General features: G+C 44.5%; 1 protein-coding gene across 1 annotated transcript in view; it reads right to left on the minus strand.

Annotated features, from left to right (window-relative positions):
• The window catches only part of LOC147659113 (membrane-bound transcription factor site-1 protease-like), a gene marked incomplete at its 5' end in the record, with an annotated part of 181947 nt that overhangs the window by 10031 nt on the left and 149228 nt on the right, over positions 1-22688 (minus strand). The window contains 4 exons of the mRNA XM_086951966.1: positions 7250-7376; positions 7836-7967; positions 11259-11399; positions 11496-11573. Coding sequence (XP_086808092.1) covers positions 7250-7376; positions 7836-7967; positions 11259-11399; positions 11496-11573 — 478 coding nt within the window. The remainder of the gene's footprint in view (positions 1-7249; positions 7377-7835; positions 7968-11258; positions 11400-11495; positions 11574-22688) is intronic.

Here is a 22688-nt window from a genome sequence, read left to right on the forward strand (position 1 = left end):
ACTCGAGACAAAAAGCATCTCCAAGCGAGAGCTGCATGTAGGAAATTGCCCCTTTTTGTCATGGTCAGCCTCACGTTTGACACTGGTGCACTGGAATTCTTTTAACAAGGCCCCAGTGCCCTTTCCCTAAAACAAGGTCAAATGTTATAACTGTTGCACAATTGGCCCACACTTTAGCAACCCTGTAAGTCCCTTGTAAATTGTACCCTGAGCACCAGGGCATGGGTACTACAGAGGGTCCCTAAGGTCTACAGAATGTATTATGCCACCCTGAGGGACCCCCATACAAATTGTATTCAGCCTGCCATTGCAGACTGCGTATCATGATGCAAACCATGATTGAAAAGACGAAATGGCACACTCACTGTGTGACATGCTAACGTCACTGAATGGGATGTATGTAAGACACACCTACAGCAGGCTGTACATATCACATGTGAGGACATATCTACATGAGCAGATAAACCCCTGTGCTGTTTAGTTCAATTACTAGATGGTACTAGTGAACAGGGAAGCCAGCTTAAGTTTATGTACTGGGCACTGGCCATGAGGAGTTCCCTAGCTACATGATTGATACAGAACACCATAGGTTCCAAATGAAGCAAATACCTTGTCTTAATAAATCCATACCGGTTCCAGTATTGGAGTTATTATGACCTTATTAGACCTCTAGTGCGCTGACTGGCTAGTATTTTCCAGCTACCACCACAAACAAGTTTCTGACGCCCTGCAGTTAAGAGCCCACGCTCTCCGAAGCCAGAAACAATGACTGCTCCAGAAGAAGATGTACACCTCCTCCAGTAAGATGGCTAGTGATTTAGCATATCAAGGCCAGGGAGTTCAAAATCCCTGCCACCTTTGATATGCGACCATAGCCTCCCCCAGACCTGGGAGATGCCACCCCCTGCCTGGAGGGTAATTTGGAACCAAGACAGGTGGAAAATTAGCTATGCAGTGGGCGTGTTGCACCACCAGGTTAGACACCACCATTTTATTTTTGGTGGCATTAGGAACTCCAAGACAGGGTTATGCCCATTCCCCACAGGAAGAGGTAATATAGAGGGTGTAGTGACCCCAAGGGTAATTAGCCAATTGGCTACTACCCTTCACTCCCCTTAACACCTCTAAATTTAGAGGTTAGGTAGCCCCCTTACACCAGGAACTCAGGTTTGCCTTATCAAATAAGTAGGAGGGCAAAGAAGAGCCGAAGACGGCACTGAAGACTAGGTGTCGACTTGGTGCCAAACCCTGCCTGCTTGTATCTGTCTCGATAATTGCAAAGACCTGACATCCTGCAGCTGTGCATCCTCCAAAAGCCTCGTAGAGCTGCCAGCACTTCACCAACCCATCAGCCTCTCCCTTGAAATGGAGGAGGCACTTCCCTGCAACCTGCAGGCCCGACCGCAAAGTCTGGTTTACCGATCCACTGACCACCGGTCCGCCAGTGCAGCAACCACACAGGAGGAGGTCACCATGCTCCAGGAGGTCAGACCAGTCTTCCCACCAAGTTTGGAGACACAAGGACACCCAGGAGCTGCCCCGCACCAATACCTGGGGTACCAGACTCATTACAGCAGCTAAGGCTTGTTCAGTGTACAGCCAAGACACCAACATCAAGACTGAACAATCGATGACTGACTTCAGCATCACCAAGAGGCGCTGCAGTAATGTTCTGTCCCCATCTCCAGGTCAAACCCAAAAGTGAGAGCCTCCAATGCAAGCGAGCCGTCAGACAATAATCCTCTGCACCAGAGCTTTCGAGTTCGAGCCTACCAACGGTGCACCCTTGTTCGAGAGACCCTCAAGAACTGAGCCTTCCTTTAGGTTCTAACAGACTAGTCCCCACTTGCAGCATTTTTCTGCTTACAGATTTCTCCATAGACTTTAGAGGTAGCGTTCAAGGCTACCATTGTGACCAGCACCTCTGCACCCTGACACCCCAGGGCAGATGAACCAAAACTGTTGGTGTTTTAAGGACCTTGGCCCCTACTAACCTTAAGTCCAGACAGAACAACCCTGTAAGTTGTTTGCAAGTGACCCTATGCAGTGTATGTTTCTCCCATAAGATATCATTTTTGCGTTCAAGGATCATGCCTCGAACAGGACCGCTGTATTTTCAAAGTGCCTGAAAATTGCTAACTCAAAAAATATTTACCTAACCCAGTAGATCTTGGTGTCTAAATAAATATAAAAATATGTTATTTTTCTAAATTTGTCTTGGATTTTCATCCTGAATGTGTGTCTTATTTATTGATTTGGAGTGTGAAACAAATGGCTAATACTCCCCTCTCATTAGCCTAAGGCTGCTCGACCAAACTCCCACAAATAGCACACATTGGGAGTGGTAGAGCAAGCCCCTGTACAATAAGGGATAGCTGAACTCTCTGCACAGTGCACTTCATTTTGGTACACTAAATAGAGAGCAAGTTTCCAACACCGCCTTGAAAACTCCAGCGAGCAGAACTGCTGACATTGTGCATTCTCAGCAGAGGCAAACCGATCTAACCAAAGCTCCACCCACTGCTGAAAGAGACCTTGCACAACCATTGGATGGACACCCTATTTGTGATCCAGTAGTTATCTTCGGCTGAAGTCGTCCGCTCTGGTGTTTAGGGAGCCCTCTAGATGTTGAACCACAAGGGAAATGACCTGATATTCCAGCCATGTCCAGAGAAGCAGAGACTCTTGACAAAGGGTACACAACTCTATCCGCCCTGTTTGTTACAGTAGGACATGGCGAAAGTGTTGTCCATGATCACTTGCACTAGCCTTCCTTTGATGGAGGGTAGAAATGGCTTTCAATACCAATTGGATCACTTGGAGCTCCAACCGGTTGATGTGGAGTCCGGATTCCGTCGGAGACCAGAACCTTCTGATCCCGACCCCTCTCAGATGGCTGCCCCATCCCAGAAGTGATTTATCTGTCACTACTGTCATATCTTGTTGGGGAATGGCGAAGTGTCTGCTGCTGACCCAACTGCAGTTCGTAAGCAACCACTGCATGGCCTTTACAGTTCCCTCTTAGTTTAGACAATGTTAGAGAGATTCCCCTGAAGCTGTGCCGACTGGAACTTCAGGCCTCCCTGCAGAACCCACATATGCCAGCTGTCATGTTTCACCAGCAGAATGCAGGAGGCCATCATGCCCAGCAGCCTCAGTCTCACGAAATCCGGGATACAGGCTGAAACATTGGTATCATTGCCTCAATATACTGGAATCACTGTTCGGGAGGATAAGTCCGAAATTGCACAGCATCCAGAACAGCTATGATGAAAGAGAGCGTCTGAGAGGGAGTCATGTGTGACTTTGGCACACTGATAGTGAACCCCATCAAGTGCAGGAGGTTCAGTCGTATTTTGGAGGTGGGAAGACATCAGTCTGGGGCGAGCCCTCCTTCAACAGCCAGTCATCGAGATAGGGGAAGACTGGCACCCCTGATCTTCGCAGATGAATTGCAACCACCGCCATCACCTTGGTGAACACCTGAGGGTGCTGGTGACACCAAAGGGAAGCACGGCCAACTGAAAATGCTCTTGACCCACCTTGAACTGCCGGTAACACCTGTGGGCAGGCATGACAGGGATATGAAAGTATGCGCCCTGCAAGTCCAACACTACCATCCAGACTCCCAGGTCGAGGGCAGAAAGAACCTGAACTAGCAAAAGCATTTTAACTTCTTGTTGAGAAAAAAATTGAGAGTGCGCAGGGCTAAGATAGTCCGAAGGCCTCCATCCTTTTTAGGCACCAGAAAGTAGTGGGAACCACCACAACCTATTTCTGGTATCAGCGCCCTTCTCTATTGCTCCCTTGGCCCAGCGAGCCAAGGGAGCGAAGAGATGGGTGAAGAGAAGAGAAGAGATGGGTGATCCTCTGTCAGCCTGTCACAAGTTGGTTGCTGAAACAACAGTGATGGACAGAATGCAGAACAATGTCATACATTCACCCCAGTACACAGATCTGGGCCTAAATCCATCGTTTTTTTGCACTCCACACCCCCCAGTTCAGACATGGCCATATGCAAATCAGCCTTGACCCTGTGTCTGATGGGAACAGTCCAGCCCGAACTGCCAAGCCATGTCTCCCCTGGACCGGAATCAAACATCCTTGGTGGCATGGGGGGGAGGTGTAGTCAGGAGGGGAAGCATCTTCAGAAGATCTGCAAAAGCCACCTGCCCAATGTTATGGAGTGCCAGTGGGGCAAGGTAATGGCAAATCCTACTGCCCACTGGTTCCCTACTGTAGGAAGCTGGATCTTTATAAAGTGGACCAAAATTAGGTACAGTGTGTATAGAATTCAGGCAACCCTTATTGGTTTACGGAGGCAAAAATGATAACGCTAAATGCTCTCTTTTATTGTATTGTGGGCGAGTAGTTCAGGCATATCAGAGGATAGTGCTAAATATTTGTTGTATTCCCAGAGGCAATAAACGAGACACACTCAAGAATAAATCCGAGACCAATTTAGAAAAAATAATTCGTATTTTTATATACATTTTGATAACAAGACCTTCGCTGTCCAGTACTTTTAAAATATGAAATTTACAGGAAAGTAAATAGTTTATTTAAATGCCTTTTTACGCAGCAATGCTTTCCTATGGGAGAAAAGGCATATTCTGCATGCAGTTATTAGCAATCGATTTTTTGGGGGGGGGGGAGGGGTCTCCTTCGGGACTTCGGGTCGTAGGGAGCCAAGGTCCAGAGTACCACCAGCAGTTACTTGTTACCTGCCCTGGGGCATCCGGGTGCAGAGGTGTTGGTTGGGTGGGTAGCTTGCACGCTACGACAGTGGAAAGGGGACCACCAAGAAATAGGCAACAGAAGGGGACCTGGGTTCAAGTCCGGGAGCTCCCAACAGGGGGGCTTGTGGCACAATGGTCCTAGGGACAAGGGGGCACAGCTGGTTCGTCATTTTGGAACAGTCGGCTGGGCTCTGTGCATACCAGGGCCTTGCAGTTGTTGGTCTTCGCCGGCTGAGGGTGCAAAATCAGGACAGCTGGGCAACTCTGGAAGTGAGTCTCTGTGGTGCTGATGTCCCTCAACCGCTGCTTGGTCTCGGTGCAGTAGGAATCCAGATTGGACCCTCATGGGCTCGGTTTGCTGCAAGGGGTCCGATAACCCAGGTATTGGTCCTGTGCTGCTCAGATTATTCATAGTATCCTCTCCTTGGTGTGGGACAGATCTGACCTTCAGGAGCACAGGGTCACCTACCTGGGAGGCTGCAGGACCAGTAGCTGGTCACGATTTTCAAGATTTGTGCAGGCATGGTTTGGTGCCAAAAGTCCAGAGCAGTCTTCATCGCTTGCTTACCTTTTTTGTTCCCTTCTTCTTAATCTGTGGAATCTGAGCTCCTGGTGTCAGGGAAGCCAGCTAAATACTCAATTTAGGAGGGTTAAGGGGAGTGACAGGTAGTAGATAATGTTCACCTTACCTTTAGGGTGTCTACACCCTCTATACGACCACTTCCTGTAGGAAGAGGGCATAACCTTGACCCAGAGAGCCTAATTCCACTAAAACGAAGAAGGTTAACTTCAGCCATTTGTAGTTTCAAAATTGAGTAATGGGACCTCAAAGCTTGCAGTTGTTCTAGAAAAGTTAAAATATATAGGACATCAGACAATGAGGAGATCTTAAGGAAATGTGTCATCCATCTATAGATGCTTTTTACATCAGTCTCTGCTAAATGTGTTTTTAGCAGTTCTAAGTATAAGCAGAACAGAGCAGATAAGAGAATGGATCCTCAGGGAACTCCATATGCCACCCAAGACTGAATCGAGTGGTGGCTGCCCAAAGCTAGACTCATTCTCTGAAAATAGAATGTTTTCAGTTAGGTAAGATAACAATACACATTTTTCAATGGTCTTACCTAACCCCTTTAACCTGGAGACCAGTCTGAAGTTGGTTTGACTGTTTGGTACATCTTTTGTTTCTATAAGATTGGGGACATTTGCCCTACTTTCAGTTGGTTTGGAATAATTCCTTGTTCCTGGGATGCATTAATCCAGAGACTGCAATCTGGTACTAAAAGGTGAACGTTATATTTGATTACATTTGCTGGAAGTGCAACTTTATAACAGGTTGGATGGAGTTCTTTCACAATTCTGTGGAGCTTTCCTGGTGATTCCAGTGAAAAGGTTTCTAGAGTATCCTTTCTTTTCTGAGGAGGTTAAAGTTAATGTTTCAGTATTATTTCAATTTTAATGTCAGCTTTGTTTTTTAAATAAATGAATTAATTGCACTTTTTGTGAGAAGACAAGGGTGTCCCTCCTATGGACGAGTCAGTGTTCCTATGAATAAACTTAAACAGGGATCTGGCTGGGTTGGTTGAAGTTGAAAACTGTTCAATATAGCTTGTCTTGGATTACAGTTTTATTTATTTTTTCTTAACGTTTTAGTTTGGATTAGTTACTAGGTGATTTAATGACTTACCATTCCTTCTCTAGTTTGCATACTGATATTCTGAAAGTGAGGAGAGTTTCATGAACCATGGTGGTCTTGGGTTTGCGCTGAATAGGTTTTTCTTGAGAAGTGCTGTTTCGTTGTCAGAGTAAACAATTGTTTCCAGATTAACTTAACAATTTCAGCCGGGAGGGGGATGTCTTCAGTTTACTCTATGATTTTTTAAAGAGCAGGTTCAGATTTCCTCTTTGATTACTGTGTGTTTATTTAGTTACAACACTGTAAAACCAAATAGTGGTTGGACCAACACACCTGTATTGGGAGCAGATATCGGATTTTTTTTAAGTGATATCACAATTAAGTTCAGAATGTGACGTTTATGTGCTGGGGTGACCCATACTTATTAAAGGTTGTAAAGCTGAAGTAGGTTGATACGCAAATGGAACATCTTTGAAAAACTGTTTACCCCGGTCAATGTTGAATGTTCATGCATGAGAGGCAGGCCTGAGAAAAGGTCAGAGTACATCTTTGAAGGACTGATGACAGTCAATGTTGAGCACCCCTGCATTATAGGCAGGCTTGAGCCAGCAATGATATTGTCCCTCCTAGTTATTGAACACTTGCCCAGCTACGATAAAGAACTTTTAAAAATGACACAAATTATTGTGCAGAGCCTTATGCCGTATGCTACACCGGTCAAAAAGGTATTTCATATGTGGTATATTTGTAAGTTGCAGAACAAAAGGGTTAGGTGAAACAAAGATTACATGGTAGATGTTAGTTAATGTATTCCTTTCTAAACCAGCCTTCAAACTAGCAGCTTAAGTAGTTAATAGTGATCACACATACTGACCTGGGAGCAGTTTCATTCAAAGGCTGGGGCTTTGCCCAAGACAAGTGAGGGCAAGCCGGGAGGGGCCGAGGCTTAGGATCTCCCAGATGAGCTTCCAGCACTTTTGAATAGCGATGAAGGTGGTTTCCTGCAATCGTTCAATGACAGGTTAGATTGCTATTTTTGAATGGCCTGTAAAGTCTTTTATTGTACTATATATATTAGCTGCTTGAAAAAAACATTCTGTCTTGGAATCTGCCAAAACCATCATAGAATCAGAAATTATAAAGGTTTTATGTATGAATGCACTTTCTTCATCATATTGGTAAAAATACTTTGATAAATATGTTTCCAAATTTCTTAGCAGTCTTATTACATGCAGTAAATCAGGACATTCAGTGAACATGGATATTTCAATTTTATTACTCAGTGATTCATAAGATGCTTTCACAACAAATTTCAAGTTATTATTGTGAAAACCGAAACTTGCATGGGTACACATTGTTCAATGCAATTAAATAGAATTTGAATCATAAGCATATGTTTACCACCATTATAATTCAGACCATTAATCTCTCTTTATACTCTATTAAAGGAGTCACACTACCTTCCATCCTCAGGGGCAATGTGAGGCCTGCTCCGGTTGGGGCACGCTGCCTGTTCTCAGAGTGGCTTAAACTGGCAGGCATTACTCCATAGGAGGTGTACTGGAGAAGGGAATCCAGCATCCAAAAGCAGTCTGCAAAGAACAGAAAATGCAATTAACGTGCATCAATTTAAACTTTCAATTCAGAATTTCAACACTTTGATTTCAACTGTCAAAATTATTTTCCAATCTGCTGCAAAATTTGTGTAAGAAGAAAATAAGTTGTTTATATGAGCGTCCAAAAGGGAGAAAAATTCAGTTTTCATTATTTATTTCACTTACTTTTAAGTTAAGGAAAGCATGTGATTTGTAGGTGTTTTTTGACTGGTAGTGCCTCCCAGAAGAAACACCAGCAAAAAGCAGGATGCTTTGTCTCACTTGAAGACCGGTCTCTATTAATGCTAATAAAGTGGAGCAACACACACGGCTGAAATCCACTCAGTGTAAAAGGGTCATCTGATGCCCACCAATGGCTAACATCTAAAATAAAATGGCTTCAATCAAGAACTTGAAGCTAGTATTGTTTATTAGCATGGAATAGAGGGGGTTTAAACTCTGTTTTGAATTGGATTACAACCAGGTTGTTCTGAACTGTTCATCAGTAAGGGATAGGTTTACGGACAAGCTGATGAATTTTAAACTCTACGCCTTGAGCTGAATACGCCCAAATCCACAGATTGCTACAATGATGCAGCTCTAGGATGGATTTTATCCATCGTTCCTCAGTTTTTTATGGCCTGTTTGCAAACAACCATCAATGCCTCACTTTGTCGAAGGCTGAGTCACACTTGTACAAAAGACTTGCCAAAGAAGGTCAGACTGATTACAAAGGACCAGAGCAATTATTGCCCAACTACCAGTCAGTAAATTAACAGGAAAGGTGCCAAAGAAACCATTAAAGGGCCTTTTCATCAGTCCAATCTGTTCTAGTCATGCTTTAATCCACACTGTCGCTCAGAAACAGCACTCATGGAAACCAACAATAAGCTGTTAGGAATTAAGGACAATGGGACCCCATCTTTGTGATAACCGCTAGACTTCTCTTTCACTTGTGATGGTGTGAAAAACGCAATCCAAATGGAGTGCAGTTGATCACTACCTAATATCAAAGCAATGGTTTCCCTTGTTTCTGGTAGATAGGACAACCATGGTCTAGATACAGAGTTTTTACTCCCCACTACTCGGGAAGGAATTAAAAAGTGCCCTATTGCCCTGATAATTCAGTGTTTACCGAGTTCCACTTCTAGTTATTTGCAGCAGTTTCTCGGATTTCTTTCCTATGTCAATTAATCAACTGCTGGTTTAACTAAGGTGGCTCTCTATAGTAACACACACGGCAGAGTGCATACCTGGTGGATACAGAATTCTGGATCTGCCTTTACTGGTCTCAAATAAATAGTGTAATGATGGAGGGAATTAGGTTTGGGAGCAATTCATGGCTGAGCCACACTAGTCAACAAAGATGGCCTGCCAGTTCTAAGAGCAAGAAATAACCATTGAACATGAAGTCAAGTTAAAATATTACTGGGTGCGCAACTACTCAAAGACGAGTCTTTTATATGACCAAGAAATGTCACCATCTTTTTCTGGGCTACATAAAGCATTTATCTACTGCCTAATAATTAAGAGACAAATGGTACTTCGAGAACCAGCCAACTCTAGACTAGATTATGCCCAGACTGGGGAATATTAATAAGCTTTTCTAGAAAAAATAGGTGGGCCAAGATTCCGAGGTTTCAAGGATTGTTGGCTCCAGCATCAATACTACAGTAGCCATCTGTTGTCCTCTTAATATCTCAATGTTAACTTCAACTTTTTCACGTTGGTTTCTAAACAAATTCTAAAGAGCTTTCTAACTGCATTTCTGAACTTTCCAGCAGAAAAAAATATTTAATCTAAAATGGAAATAACATTAGTGGACATCCTTGTCCAGGTTACTGCGAGTCATACTAACTCTGCCCAAGTCTACTTCCAATATTTACATTGCCGAACTTACTTTTACACATTAGCTAAGTGTGCATTGCAAGCCCGCCAGGTGTTCAAAAGCAAGACTCACAAAATATATATTTTAGGAAGATTTTATTTGTTGCATTCTAACATAAAGTACATCTCAAATTCTGTACCATGAACTATTTATAAGAACATACCATCCCTCCACAAGTTATATAAAAGTAGGAATTCCGTACAAATGGACTCTCTAAATAGTAAATGAATAATATGTTCTCACAATGAACAGTTGTCAAAAGCTGTTAGTCAATGAATGGGCCATACTAGATTTTGCACAACAGGCCGGATTTTAAATAAAGACCAACTTTAACAACTTTCTTGGGGAAAATGGTAGAAAAAGAATCCAAAACGTCTTTTAAATTGCAATAACATGTTTACTCAATGTCGATAACTAGATATTTGAGAAATTAAATGGAAATACACCTTTTTTTTTTTTAAGTTTACCGAGCTATGGTAGCCTGCACGGGGAAGGGGTGAAAGCTGTGCTCTATACTGATTGGTAGGAGTTTAAATTTATTATACCTGATGCAAGTAGGCTACTATTGTGACCATGCTAAACCTTTTCTGCCTATATTTGAAAATGCACTGCTTGCTGTGATTACCGTGGCACTCCCAGCCTGATGACCGAGATGATTCAACCATAATAATCTATGAATGACTCATTATTTGAGAATTTATAAGTTTTCAGCTTCAAGTTCTTTTTAATGGGTATGATTATAATAGAACACAAATTAAAGTTTATTTTTCAAAGAAGTACTTATAGTAAACTTCTTTGAATACTGCTGCCATTGGCTCTGACAATTCTTTTCTCTCTTCGTGTCCCTTGAGTGTTTCATAGTATTGTTGGAATATGATGTAGTGGCCCATGCTGTTACTATCATCCAGTGAGTGCCTTTTTGAGATGAGGTAAGTAGTGCAAATTTAGTTTTAGTTATGTTCATTTGAGTCATGACGTGTGGATTGATGTGCTGGTGTGGATGAGGAGTTTTCTTCAAAAAGTAGTTTTACAAAATGTCACAAGAACTACTCAGATTCGCAAAATGAAATTTGGTGGTATCTCGCTTTCAAAAGTCATGTGAAATACAAGCAAGGAAACAGGTTGAAAAAGAAAATGGCACATGCTGGAAAAAAAATTGTGAAATTTGGCAGCTGAAACATTTGTGGAATTTTGAGACTGTCAGGCACCATGAAATTTTCAGAAATCAAATGTTTCGCACAGGCCTAGATTTGGACCGCGTTTTACAAGGTACAGAGGATAAGGAAAGCCTGTACTGTCCAAGTTGCAAGGTGGATGGCGCCTATGAGATGGTGAGAATGATTAGCTGCCTTTGATGAGATTCTCAGTGGGTAAAGGGAAAGGTACTAAATAAAGGATACCTTTTTGGCGATGACTATCATCCAAGCAGTTTGAATCTCCATACAAAACTATTCTTCCGCCACCTTCAGAAGGTACTTGGAAAAGACCCAATATGGGGACATTTTCCACAACAGATGTTTCCTGCTTCAGCACTTCAAGACCTAGGGCAGAAAGGGTGAAGAGGAAAATATTAAATCAAAACAGCATCAACACACAGTTAAGATGTGCCTATGCAGACACGAGGTAAGTTCTAGTACCTTGGTCCTTAAGAGTTTGTGCAAGGACAGCGCCATCTTGAGGGAACCTGGCAATGCTGCATCCTGATGCATAGTACACTGAAATACACAAATGCATTTTTTAAATGACAAGAAAAATAAAATCCATTATCTAATGCTCCACATAAAAATAATAAAGATTTCAATGTGGAGATACGGAAAGATTTAAAAAAATGTACATACATATTCACACTTGTTTGTCCCATGTTTGGGAGAGTAAGTGTGTGTTTATGCCCAATTTGGTGCTGATTGGGGATTTTAACTACCATGCAGAACTGAAATCAAATCCAGAAACTGCACTTCTGCTTTCAAACAGTGAATCGCTAGGACAGTACCAAAACATCTCAGGCCCCACTCATATAGCGGGTCTTACTTTGGACCTTATTTTTTCCAATATGCCAAATTAACAGGTACACCCTTGTAAGCTGCTGGTCTGGACGGACCACTTCTCTATAAACTTCCACACCCATATTAGGGAATCTAGGGGACACAAGAGAATAGCACCTTAAATGATGACTGTGGACAATAGTATCACTTCCCTCTTTGTTGCCGCACTTTCCCACCTTAACGTGCATATTGCACTTCGATATTAATCTCGCACTGGAAGATTTCCTGAGAGCCTTCTGTCAGGGTTTAGATACCATTGCACCAGCTAAACTTAGCAGCCCAAAACCTAATAAAGCTCTCTCTGCCTGGTATTACGAAGGCCCTCAAAACAGAAAAACAGCTTGTAGAAAGCTTGAAAGGAAATGGAGAGTCACAAAATCCCCTCCTGACAAAACTGCCTTTAAAGCAGCATTAGGCATCTACCAAAAAAATATTGGGGAAGCCTTAAGGTCCCACATAGTGGACACAATTAATGCAGGTAGCTTGACCAAAGAATTTTATAACATTCTAAAAGAGTTAATCAAACCCACAGCTTGCTGCCTTCACATTCAAGCATCCTAGTTACTTTGAGATAACCTCGCAGATAATTTTGAGGAAACAATCTCCAAAATCTACAGTACTATTTCAAATGGACTCAGACAGGCAGAATTGCCCTCACTTGCCACCTCAGTTGCTATAAACCAGACCCTCTTGCAAACGTTTGATCCAGTTAACTCCAAGCAAGTGTTGGCTTGGATGAATAAAATTAAATCAGGGTCACCAGAGGATCCTTCTCCTCCACATATCATGGTGACCTTTTCCCCGCACCTCTTTTGGTGAGCACCGGTCTGTATACCCACTCCCTCAGCACCGAAGCTCTTCCTACGAGACAAAAAGCAGCTCAGGTCAGACTTATCTAAAAAAAACTACGGCGGGAACCCTAGAGCTATCTAATTATAGGCAGATATAGCTGCTCCCTTTTCTAAGTAAAATATTGGAGTCTTTTCTGGAAAGCCAGTCCCTGCTGAACCCCTCCCAGTCAGGTTTTCGTGCCTCATTTAGCATAGAAACGGTGCTGGTAGCAGTATTAGACGCCATCAGACTCTCTGGATGAGGGTCTCCCAGCCATGCTGAGATTACTCGGTGTATCCGCCATATCCAACATCATATCACACTCCATCTTGATCCATAGACTTGTTGATATTGGCGTCGGCAGAAAAGCCCTGAGATGGTTTAAAAACATTTTTTGTGACCGGAGCCAAACTGTGCATCTAGAGTCCTTCAACTCCCATACTATGGCCCTTGAAAAGGGGGTGCCGCAGGGCTCATCCTTGATCCCCAGTCTCTTTAATGTCTACTCATTATGAGCCGCCTAGACTAAGGCAACGCTCTGAAGTAGAAGCAAACAAAGCTTTTTAGCTACACTTTAGGTAGTGCAGAACATGGCTGCCCGCCTTGCCTCCCAACCCACACCCTCTCCAAGACTACCTTCCCATCTCTGCATTGGTCACCAATAAACAATTTTTTTAAAAATAAAAAAAAAAGAGTCCCCTCTTCAACCTGCTCTGCCTAGTTCACAAGCCCCATATATAGTACAATCTGGCTCACCCCTGGATGCATGTCCAGCAAAGTGCTTGGGCAAGGTGGCATCGGCAGTAAACAGCTTGCTGAATCCCCTGCTCAATCTGTCTTTGAGCTCCGGAGTGGTGCCTCAGGAATGGAAACACGCACTCATTCTGCCGCTGATCAAAAAACCTCTGTTAGATCCCTTGCTGCTGGCCAACTATAGACCGATCTCCCTCCTCCCTGCTCTGGCGAAGGTGGTTGAGAAACATGTACAGCATACTCTTACCACCTTTATTGAGAATAACAACATTCTCCATGATTCTCAATCTGGTTTCCGTGCTAATTATAGCACGGAGACAGCCCTCGTGGAGGTGACCGACGCCAAATGGGAGACGCTCGATCTGGGGGGAAAGGCTATGTTGGTCATGTTGGACCTGTCGGCGGCTTTCGACACCGTCCCACACGCAGGTCTCCTTGCAAGACTCTGGGAGATAGGACTGCGGGGGACGGTGTTGGATTGGTTTCAATCCTTTCTATCCGACAGTCGACAGGTGATCTGGGCTCCACCGTTCTACGCTGAAATGCCATCGCTTGAGGTTCCTCAAGGGTCCATTTGGAGCCCCACCATTTTTAACATCTATATGGGTCCTCTGGCGATGGTAGCGGAGGCTTATGGGGCCCGGGTCATCTCATACGCTGATGACACCCAGCTCTTGTTCACCTGCAGGAAGGGAGAGGTTTTTGACGGCGACAGGATCAAAGACTGTCTGAGTGCAGTCTTTGCGTGGTTTCAGCGGCACAGCCTGAAATGCAACTCGGACAAGTCTGAGTTGCTCTTCTTTGGCTGTGCCCCTGACCCTGGTTGGAAGTCGTGGTGGCCCCAGGACATGTTCCCTCCTGAGAAGTCATCCTCCCAAGTGAAAAATCTTGGAGTTGTGTTTGATGACGACCTCTCTTTCCGACCCCATATTATGGGGCGATCAGGGAAATACTTCGGCATCCTCAAGATGCTTAGGAAATTCCTTCCGCTGCTCTCCCAGCAATATCGTAAGACTGTAGTCCAGGCGCTTGTGGGGTCTCGGCTGGACTACGCGAATGCGCTTTTTGCAGGTCTGCCCAAGTACCTTCTGGCCAGGCTGCAAATTGTCCAAAACTCGGCGGCCAGAGCCATATTTGGCCTGCCAATGAGAGCCAGTGCCTCATTGCTTCTATCTAGGTTGCATTGGCTACCTATTTCTAGTAGAATTAGGTTTAAAATTCTCACGCTGGCTTTCAAAGCCCTCCACTCTGCCGGTCCTAACTAAATCAGAAAGCGTACCGCTTTCTATGTGCCGCGGAGGATGTTGCGGTCAGCCGACTTGGCTAAAATGGAGGTGCCTGCTGTCAAACGAGTTCGGATGGGTGGACGGTCTTTTCAATATGTGGCAGCTCGCTTTTGGAATGAGCTCCCTCTCTCCCTCCGCAAAGCTAATAGCCTCTTGGCTTTCAGGAAGGAGCTGAATACCACGCTCTTCTCCATGTAACCACTGTGACTGTAGAGTTTCTGCCTTTGTGTTTCTGGTTTTCTCAGGCCTCTTTGACAAAGCGCCGGGACACCCCCTGGGGTAGCCGTGCGCTCTAAAAGTACGGCTTTAACATAACATAACATTTTATATAGGAAAGCACCTCTGCTAATGCACTAAAGACCTATTCAATGCGACTATATCTCACTGCACAGATCGAACCAGTGGAGTAGTAAGTATGCCATGGGCCCTGTTACAAGCGAGGACAATGGCTCGTTTAACTTCTGTTGGGGTAGCAAAATACAGCAATTATCATGCTTCAAAGGGCCCTCCAAGGCTCTGCGCCTGGTGCCAAAGTACCTGCTACACCAATGGTAGGCACGCTCCTTGATAGAAAGCCTTTTGTCCTTGTTCTGGTTAATTACAACAGTCAATAGCACAGATTGAGGGAATTCCTAAACTGAATAGATAGAAGCGCTACTGCATTGTGCATGCTGTGTTAGAGGCGCGTTTGTTTTAAAACTGTAAATACATTTATTTGTAATTTTACCTGCTTGTTGCACTTTAGATCGCCATTTTAGGGTAGTCTGCTCACCGGGCCGCGGTTCCCGTATGTAAGAGCGGGCCAGCTTTCAACCGTTCAGCGTGCTAGTGGATACCACCTACATTAGGCAAGCCCGCCTGCACCCAGAGTGCTCCAGAACCCCTGCATGTTTTTACAGAACCACTTACTCAAGGAGCCAACTAGTGGCCTTAAACAATGGTAAGTGTGTCAACCAAACTTTGGACACTAACAGTTTGCACATTTCTGACTTTACCTGCTCTTGGTACAAGTACTGTTTGACTGCTAACTATCAGGCATCCTCTACTAAGGCTACAAGGTGTCCCGAGATGTCCCCTTACCCTTCAGCTGTCTCGAGCACAGGTAGCAACAACGCGGTAACAGGTGTTCAGTTGGTCCCTCATACACATGATAAAACTTTCCACCCATAAAAATCCACATGCTTAAGGCTGTACTGCTCAATGTAAGATCAGTCACCAAACATAAGCTGGAGATTGAATGCCTGCTCTAAACAACTAGCCCTAACCTAATCTTTCTTACTGAAACTTGGGCTACGCCCACCTCCGAACCAGTCTGGGTGGAGGCCCTGCCTCCGGGTTATTCTCTTGCCTCGGTCCCTAGAAAAGGAAAAAATAGGAGGGGGAATAGCAATAATTTATAGAACAGAATATAAAATGAAATTTGAATCAATACCCCTCACTGGAGCTGAAGCCATGACGTTTAATATTAAAATAAACAATAAGGTTAATTATCCAGGTTTCATTCTTTACAGGCAACCAGGGCCTAAACTTCCATTTCTACAAGGCCTTCTTGATCTCATGGAGTCCTATATGGATACCTCCTCTTTCACGGTACTAGTTGATTTTAACTTTCACCCGGAACTCCTCCATGACTAAGATAACATCAGACAATTTGGACGCTCTTGGTCGATATCAGATAGTAGTAGGCCCCACACACTATGCACTTCATACACCAGATGGATTTTTTACAAATTACTCTGCAATTCAGATTGACAGGATCCTGCCACTAACCTGGACAGATCTCAGGGCAATTATTTGTAATTTCCCTGTTGAGTTTGTCCCAGCCCCCCCCCCAGTACAGGGTCCACGGTCTTGGCGTAATTTCAATTCTGATGCCTTTACTGAGCAGCTGACCAATAGGGTTCCAATGCCGGAATCCAATTTCAACACAATTGGATCAGAGCAGCACTAGACCACCTAGTTCCTTTAAGATCGGTTTCCCAGCGTAGGCACAAACCTACTGCCCCCCTTGGTATAATGTAGAGCTGAAAATTTTGAAATCCAAGTGCAGGTGCGCTGAACGTGAATAGAGGGTGTATTACAGTACTGAAGGCAAGAACAGTTACAATAAGTCTCTTACAGAGTACAAGGAAGACATTTTCAGAGCCAAAACGGAATTCTATACTGGCAAGATAGAGGAGGCAAAGAACTCTACAAGAGAGATCTCCAAGACCGTTTTTTCCTATCCAAGCTCCAGCAAGGAGACTTGTTTTATCCTGATCAAAATTTATGTGATCAAATGGCTTTGTTCTTCCAGTCAAAAGTTCAAAACTATCTACAGGGAACTGGAAGGATCGGACTCTGGTTCGCATAATCCACCTTTACAGGATATGGAGGAGGGTCTAGAAACCGCTAATCACCTATTTAGCTTTTCCCCAATAACATGGGACTCGGTGAATGATCTCTTATTGACCATCAAGTCTGGCTCACCAGATGATCCACGTCCACCGAACATAATCCACGGGGCCTCGAGTCTAACTAGTTCGCTACTTACCCAACTTCTAAACACTACCATAAGGTCTGGAGACTTCCCTATAGCATGGAAAAAGGCGTGCATTAGACCTATTGTAAAGAAGCCATCCTTGGACCCACTGGACGTTACTAGTTATCGGCTCTTCTCCTGCCTTCCTTTGGCGGCCATGGTCCTGGAGAAAGCCATAAACCATGAATTAAATAGTTTTCTAATCTCCAATACCTTGGAAATCTCACAACATGGCTTTCGAGCAGACCATTCTACTGTATTGGCACTAGTTACGGCCACGGAAGAACTTCGCATGCAAATTGATAGTGGTGGTAGACCTGTCCTGATCCTACTTGACCTATCGGCCACGTTTAATACTGTCAATCATCTCATTCTTACGAAACGGCTGAAGGCAAGTTGGATCCAGGACAATGCACTGGCTCTTCTTACATCATTCCTGACAAACAGAGAACATAAGGTTTGCTGGGAGAACCTCAAGTCTGGCATATTTCATCTCCCTTGTGGAGTCCCACAAGGGTCGGTGCTCTCACCTACACTCTTTAATATATATGTGACCCCATTGGCCAAACTAGTTAGAGACTTTGGTTTCTCGTTTGTGTCATACGCCAACGACACTCAAATTATAGTCTCCATATCTTCGATGAATGATGTGCCGTTGGCTAGGTTTCACAGTTGTCTTGATCGCATCATACAATGGATGCACACCAACTATCAAACTAAATACACAGAAGACTGAAATCATGGAGTTTTGTAATTGCCCTCCAATTTGAAATTCAGCTTTGTGGCCAACGGGGGCAGGAGGCTGCCCGTCACCAGTGGCTAAGATGAGCAATTTGGGTGTGGTGTGGGATACACAGCTTAATTTCTCAGGATAGATTAATAAGGTCACTTCAGCCTGTTACTTCACGCTAAAGATTCTACGGAAGATATTACCATTTCTTCCAATGGAATTGAGAAAAACTGTGGTGGTAGCTCTTGTGATATCACCGATTGATTACTGCAATGCCCTCTGTCTAGGGGTTGATAAACGGCAGTTAACTAAGCTACAATCTCTTTAGGACACTGCTGCCCGAACATTACTCAATATTCCTAAAATTAATCGCATTTCAGGGGCCATTAGGAGTCTCCACTGGCTCCCTGTTAATCTATTCCAATGGTACTGTCCAAAGTGTCCACTAAAGTCTGCCAATCAGACTTTGGTTAAAGTTCCAAAATGGAGGAAGGCTAGATGGGGTGGTAGATGCCTCTCCTACCTAGCTCCCAAACTCTGAAATAAGCTACCTTTGGATATTAGATGACAACCGGTACGGTCTAAATTCCGGGACTCACTAAAAACGTGGCTCTTTCCAGTTTAGCAGTTGATTTGACCTTTTTGGGTTCCTCCTTTCTTCTGTGTTTTCTCCAGTGCCATGTCGCCTCGGCAATCGAGCGCTATATAAAACCCCTACTTACTTTCTTACTTATAAATGCTCCATATGAAGGAACAGCACGGCATTCCCCATAAATGCAGATCCACGTAGAGAATTGTGACTTTATTAACATTGTTAAGGAAGTTCTTGTGCATCAAGTTCCACTTAAGATGTCTTCTTTCATTAGTCATAGCACCTCCCCAAGTCAGTAAATAGCTAACTACACTGCATCTTCATATATGGTTTTTATGTCATTATTACTTCTTCACAATTTAAGAAAAAGCACAAACCACGCTACACATTTGTATCCACCTGAAAAAGCCTTAGCGAAGGTAAGTAACTTCTTCTGACGGGTACTTTTAACCACAAATTTCTCACCTTTAGCATTGATACCAAAGGCGTAGGGACGGTAGAGTGGGATTAGACTAATGTCCCGCAGGACCAAGAAGGCGAAATGCCTGTCATGCTGGTCCAGGCTTTCAAGGCTGTAGTGCTTTACGAATAGATGCACAGACACCCACATAACAGGCAGGCATATGTCAAGGGCAGGCACTATCTGAGCCAACGCAGTTGTAGCAGCCTTAAAACTGGTTGAATGGTCTCTCAAGACATTCTAGAGGATTTTTTTTTATTAAAGTGTAGCAGATCTTAATGCAAAGGCCTATCTACCTTGACAATGTCTTTCTCTGCACCACATTACTGTCCCAGAGAACCCCCAAAAAGCTGACTGTCCAACCTACGGTATTTGGTTCGATCGATGTAAAAGCTTAAAGCTCTTTTGGGTCCAATCAATGGAGTCACTCCTTTCCTTTTGATAGCTCAGGTGGAACATTGGGAGGATGATGGATAGCCTAAAGTGAAAAGGAGTTCTGATTTCTGCCAAGACGACCGTATTGGTCCTCAGCAACATTTTGTACAGAAACAAGGGGGTGTAGGGTGTTGCACTGAAAGAGCCTAAAGCTAGGTGACACAACGATATGAAATGATTCTGACGAGGAAGACAGTCTTTAGAATTCAAACACTCAATGAGCAGCTGTGGAGGGGGGGGGGGGGGGACACAAGACAAATCGAGACCAAATTAAGGTCCCACTGTGGCACCAGATACAGTTTGGGAGGGAACATTTGCCAAACATTAAATAAAACTCAGCACAACTGGTGAATTAAACAAGGATGATTGGTCCAATGATAACAAAAATAGGCCCACAAATGACCCTCAACGATGCCCACTGCTGGGCTAAAGATAGAACAAACAAGAAAACATCCAACAGTCGACTTGTAGTGGGTCTGTTTGCGGGATCCAAAACAGGCCACAATTTTAACCCAGTCCCAAACTGACTTTGTAGACGGACACTGGCAGCAAAGATAACATCCACAACCTCTGGTGGTACATCTAACACATTCAACTGCTGCCGCTCAATCTCCATGCATAGAGGTGTAGATTGCACAGTTGGATGTGAAGAACCCTGCGCTGCACTGCAACAGAAGATCCTCCATAAGTAGTTGCATTCTTGTAGCTCTGGGTTGTGCACAAAGAGTCTGGTACTGTTTTGATCTGCTTTTCACAAAATGGACAGACCCTAACCACACTACTCCCTTAGACCGAGGCAAAACCCAGCACTCCCCCAAGGCGAGAGAATAATACCAATCCAAACGTATGGACTATAACACATATGAATTTATTAATACACTACTTCAACAAAAGCAGCCCTAATGCATTAGTCAAGGCAGACTCCCAAGTAACAATAAGATGAGTAAAATAAACAGGCAAAATTAAGTGCAATGTATATATATGCATGACAACGCAATAAAAGGAATAAGGAATAATGAGGAAAAAAACAGTAAAGAATAGCAAGACTAGAAAGAAATTAGTAAAGACTTTGGTAGGAACACCTCACCGACTGATTCCAAATCCACATCTCACCAACCAAGCTGAGGGGAGTCTGGTACTGCAGCCTGGCGAGACTTCAATCAGGACACAAAGTTCCCACCCGCCCACAGCAATAAGTCTATTCTGTGGTGAACTTCCATCTGGCCCCAGAGGCCCCTCGCTTTAATACTGTTTTAAGCAACAACAGAGCTTCTAGAAAGCCTCGCCCCTTCTTATCGGAGAAAACAAGGCTGTCTTGTACCAGTCCGCATCAAGGTCAAAGCAGTGGCTGGCCAAGCCACTGTATTTTGGCTTCGAGGCAGAGTTAGTAGATTCCATCGATTATATCCAGTTTGCTCTGGTCTGTGAGGTGCGAAAAACAAGTAAGGAGCAAAATATGCCCTCCCCACCTTGTGAAGTCAGAAAATGGCAACAGTCGAGAAAATGGAGTCAGTTATGCAAACGCGGTCATGCACCTAAAGAAGCTTCAAACAAAGCAGAGTTAATGCAAGATGACATGAGATCTGTCAAAAACAATAGCAAGCACAGCCGTAAAACAAGTTAAAGTTAAAGAACCAGACTGACATGAAGCCATGTCAAAGTCGATGGTAAGGGTTCATATCCAAAAGTACTGCTCTACTCTAACTATTCTCACTAGGCAGTAATATGTAACATTGTTCTACATTAAGGCCAGAGTACAATAACACGCTAAAGTCCATCTAAGATTGAGATAGTGGACGGTCATCATGGGGTACTTGACCATACTAGTGGCCCATTTAGTACAGGTAACCCAAGCTTTTGAGCATGGCCATCAATCCTATGATCAGACTGCCTCTTTGCGAGGATCTTCTGTCACAGCAGCAGGGGATGGTCGTGCTTGATCTTCAGCATTCTGGGCAGAAGTGGTGCAGCCAGAAAGGCATACAGGAAGCCGCAGTTCCACTCGTGACGAAATGCGCTGCCGATCGAGTGACGCCTTAGAAATTCAAATGCGCAGAACTGCTGAAATTGCGCATTCTCTTCAGTGACGAACAGATCTAACCAAGGCTCTCCCCACTGCTGAAAGAGACCTTGCACCACCTCCGAGTGAAGATGCAATTTGTGATCTATCAAGCACTGGCGGCTGAGTTTGTCCACCCTGGTGTTCATGGAACCTGCCAGGAGTTGAACTACCAGGGACATTCCCTGATGTTCCAGCCATGTCCAGAGGCGAAGAGCCTCTTGAGATAGGGTCCACAACCCGACCCCGCCTAGCTTGAAGAAATGCCTTCAGTGAAAGATGGATCGCCCGGACCTCCAAAAGGTTGATGTGGGGACCGGACTCTGCTGGAGACCCCTGATCTCCGCCTCTCCCAGGAGGCCACCCCATTCCAGGAGTAACTCATCTGTCACTACTGTGAACTCTGGTTGGGGAAGGGAGAGGGGTCTGCAGTAGACCAAATCTTGGTTCGTAAGCCACTACTGCAATTGACATGCAGTCCCCTCCGAGATCTGGATGACACCGGAAAGAGTTCCCTTATGCTGCGCCCACTGGAACTTCAGGTCCCACTGCAGAGCCCGCATATGCCACCTGGCATGATCCACTAGATGAATGCAGGAGGTAATGAGGCCCAGCAGCCTCAGGGTTATTGTCACCGAAATCCGAGATAGAGGCTGAAACATCGGTATCATAGCACGAATATCCAAGACTCAATGCTTGGGAGGATAAGCCTGTCGCTGTGCTGTATCCAGAACTTCTCAGATGAAAAGGAGCTTCTGAGAGGGACACAGGTGTGATTTCAGTGCGTTGATAGTGAACCCCCGCGAGTGCAGGAGGCCCGCCGTAGTATTGAGGTGGGAGATGACAGCCTGGGGCGAGCTCGCCTTCAACAGCCGAGATAGGGGAAGATTGGAACCCCTGACCTACGCAGATGAGCTGCGACCACGGCCATCACTTTCGTGAAAACTCGATGGGCACTGGTAAGGCCAATAGGGAGCACGGTAATCTGAAAATGCTCATTGCCTACTGTGAACCATAGGTAACACCTTTGGGCTGGCAGGACGGGGATGTGGAAATTGGCGTTCTGCAAGTCCAACGCTACCATCCAGCCTCCGGGATAGAGGTCAGACAGGACCTGAGCC

Source organism: Lissotriton vulgaris, unplaced genomic scaffold (assembly GCF_964263255.1).
Source record: "Lissotriton vulgaris unplaced genomic scaffold, aLisVul1.2 SCAFFOLD_3064, whole genome shotgun sequence".
NCBI lineage: Eukaryota > Metazoa > Chordata > Amphibia > Caudata > Salamandridae > Lissotriton > Lissotriton vulgaris.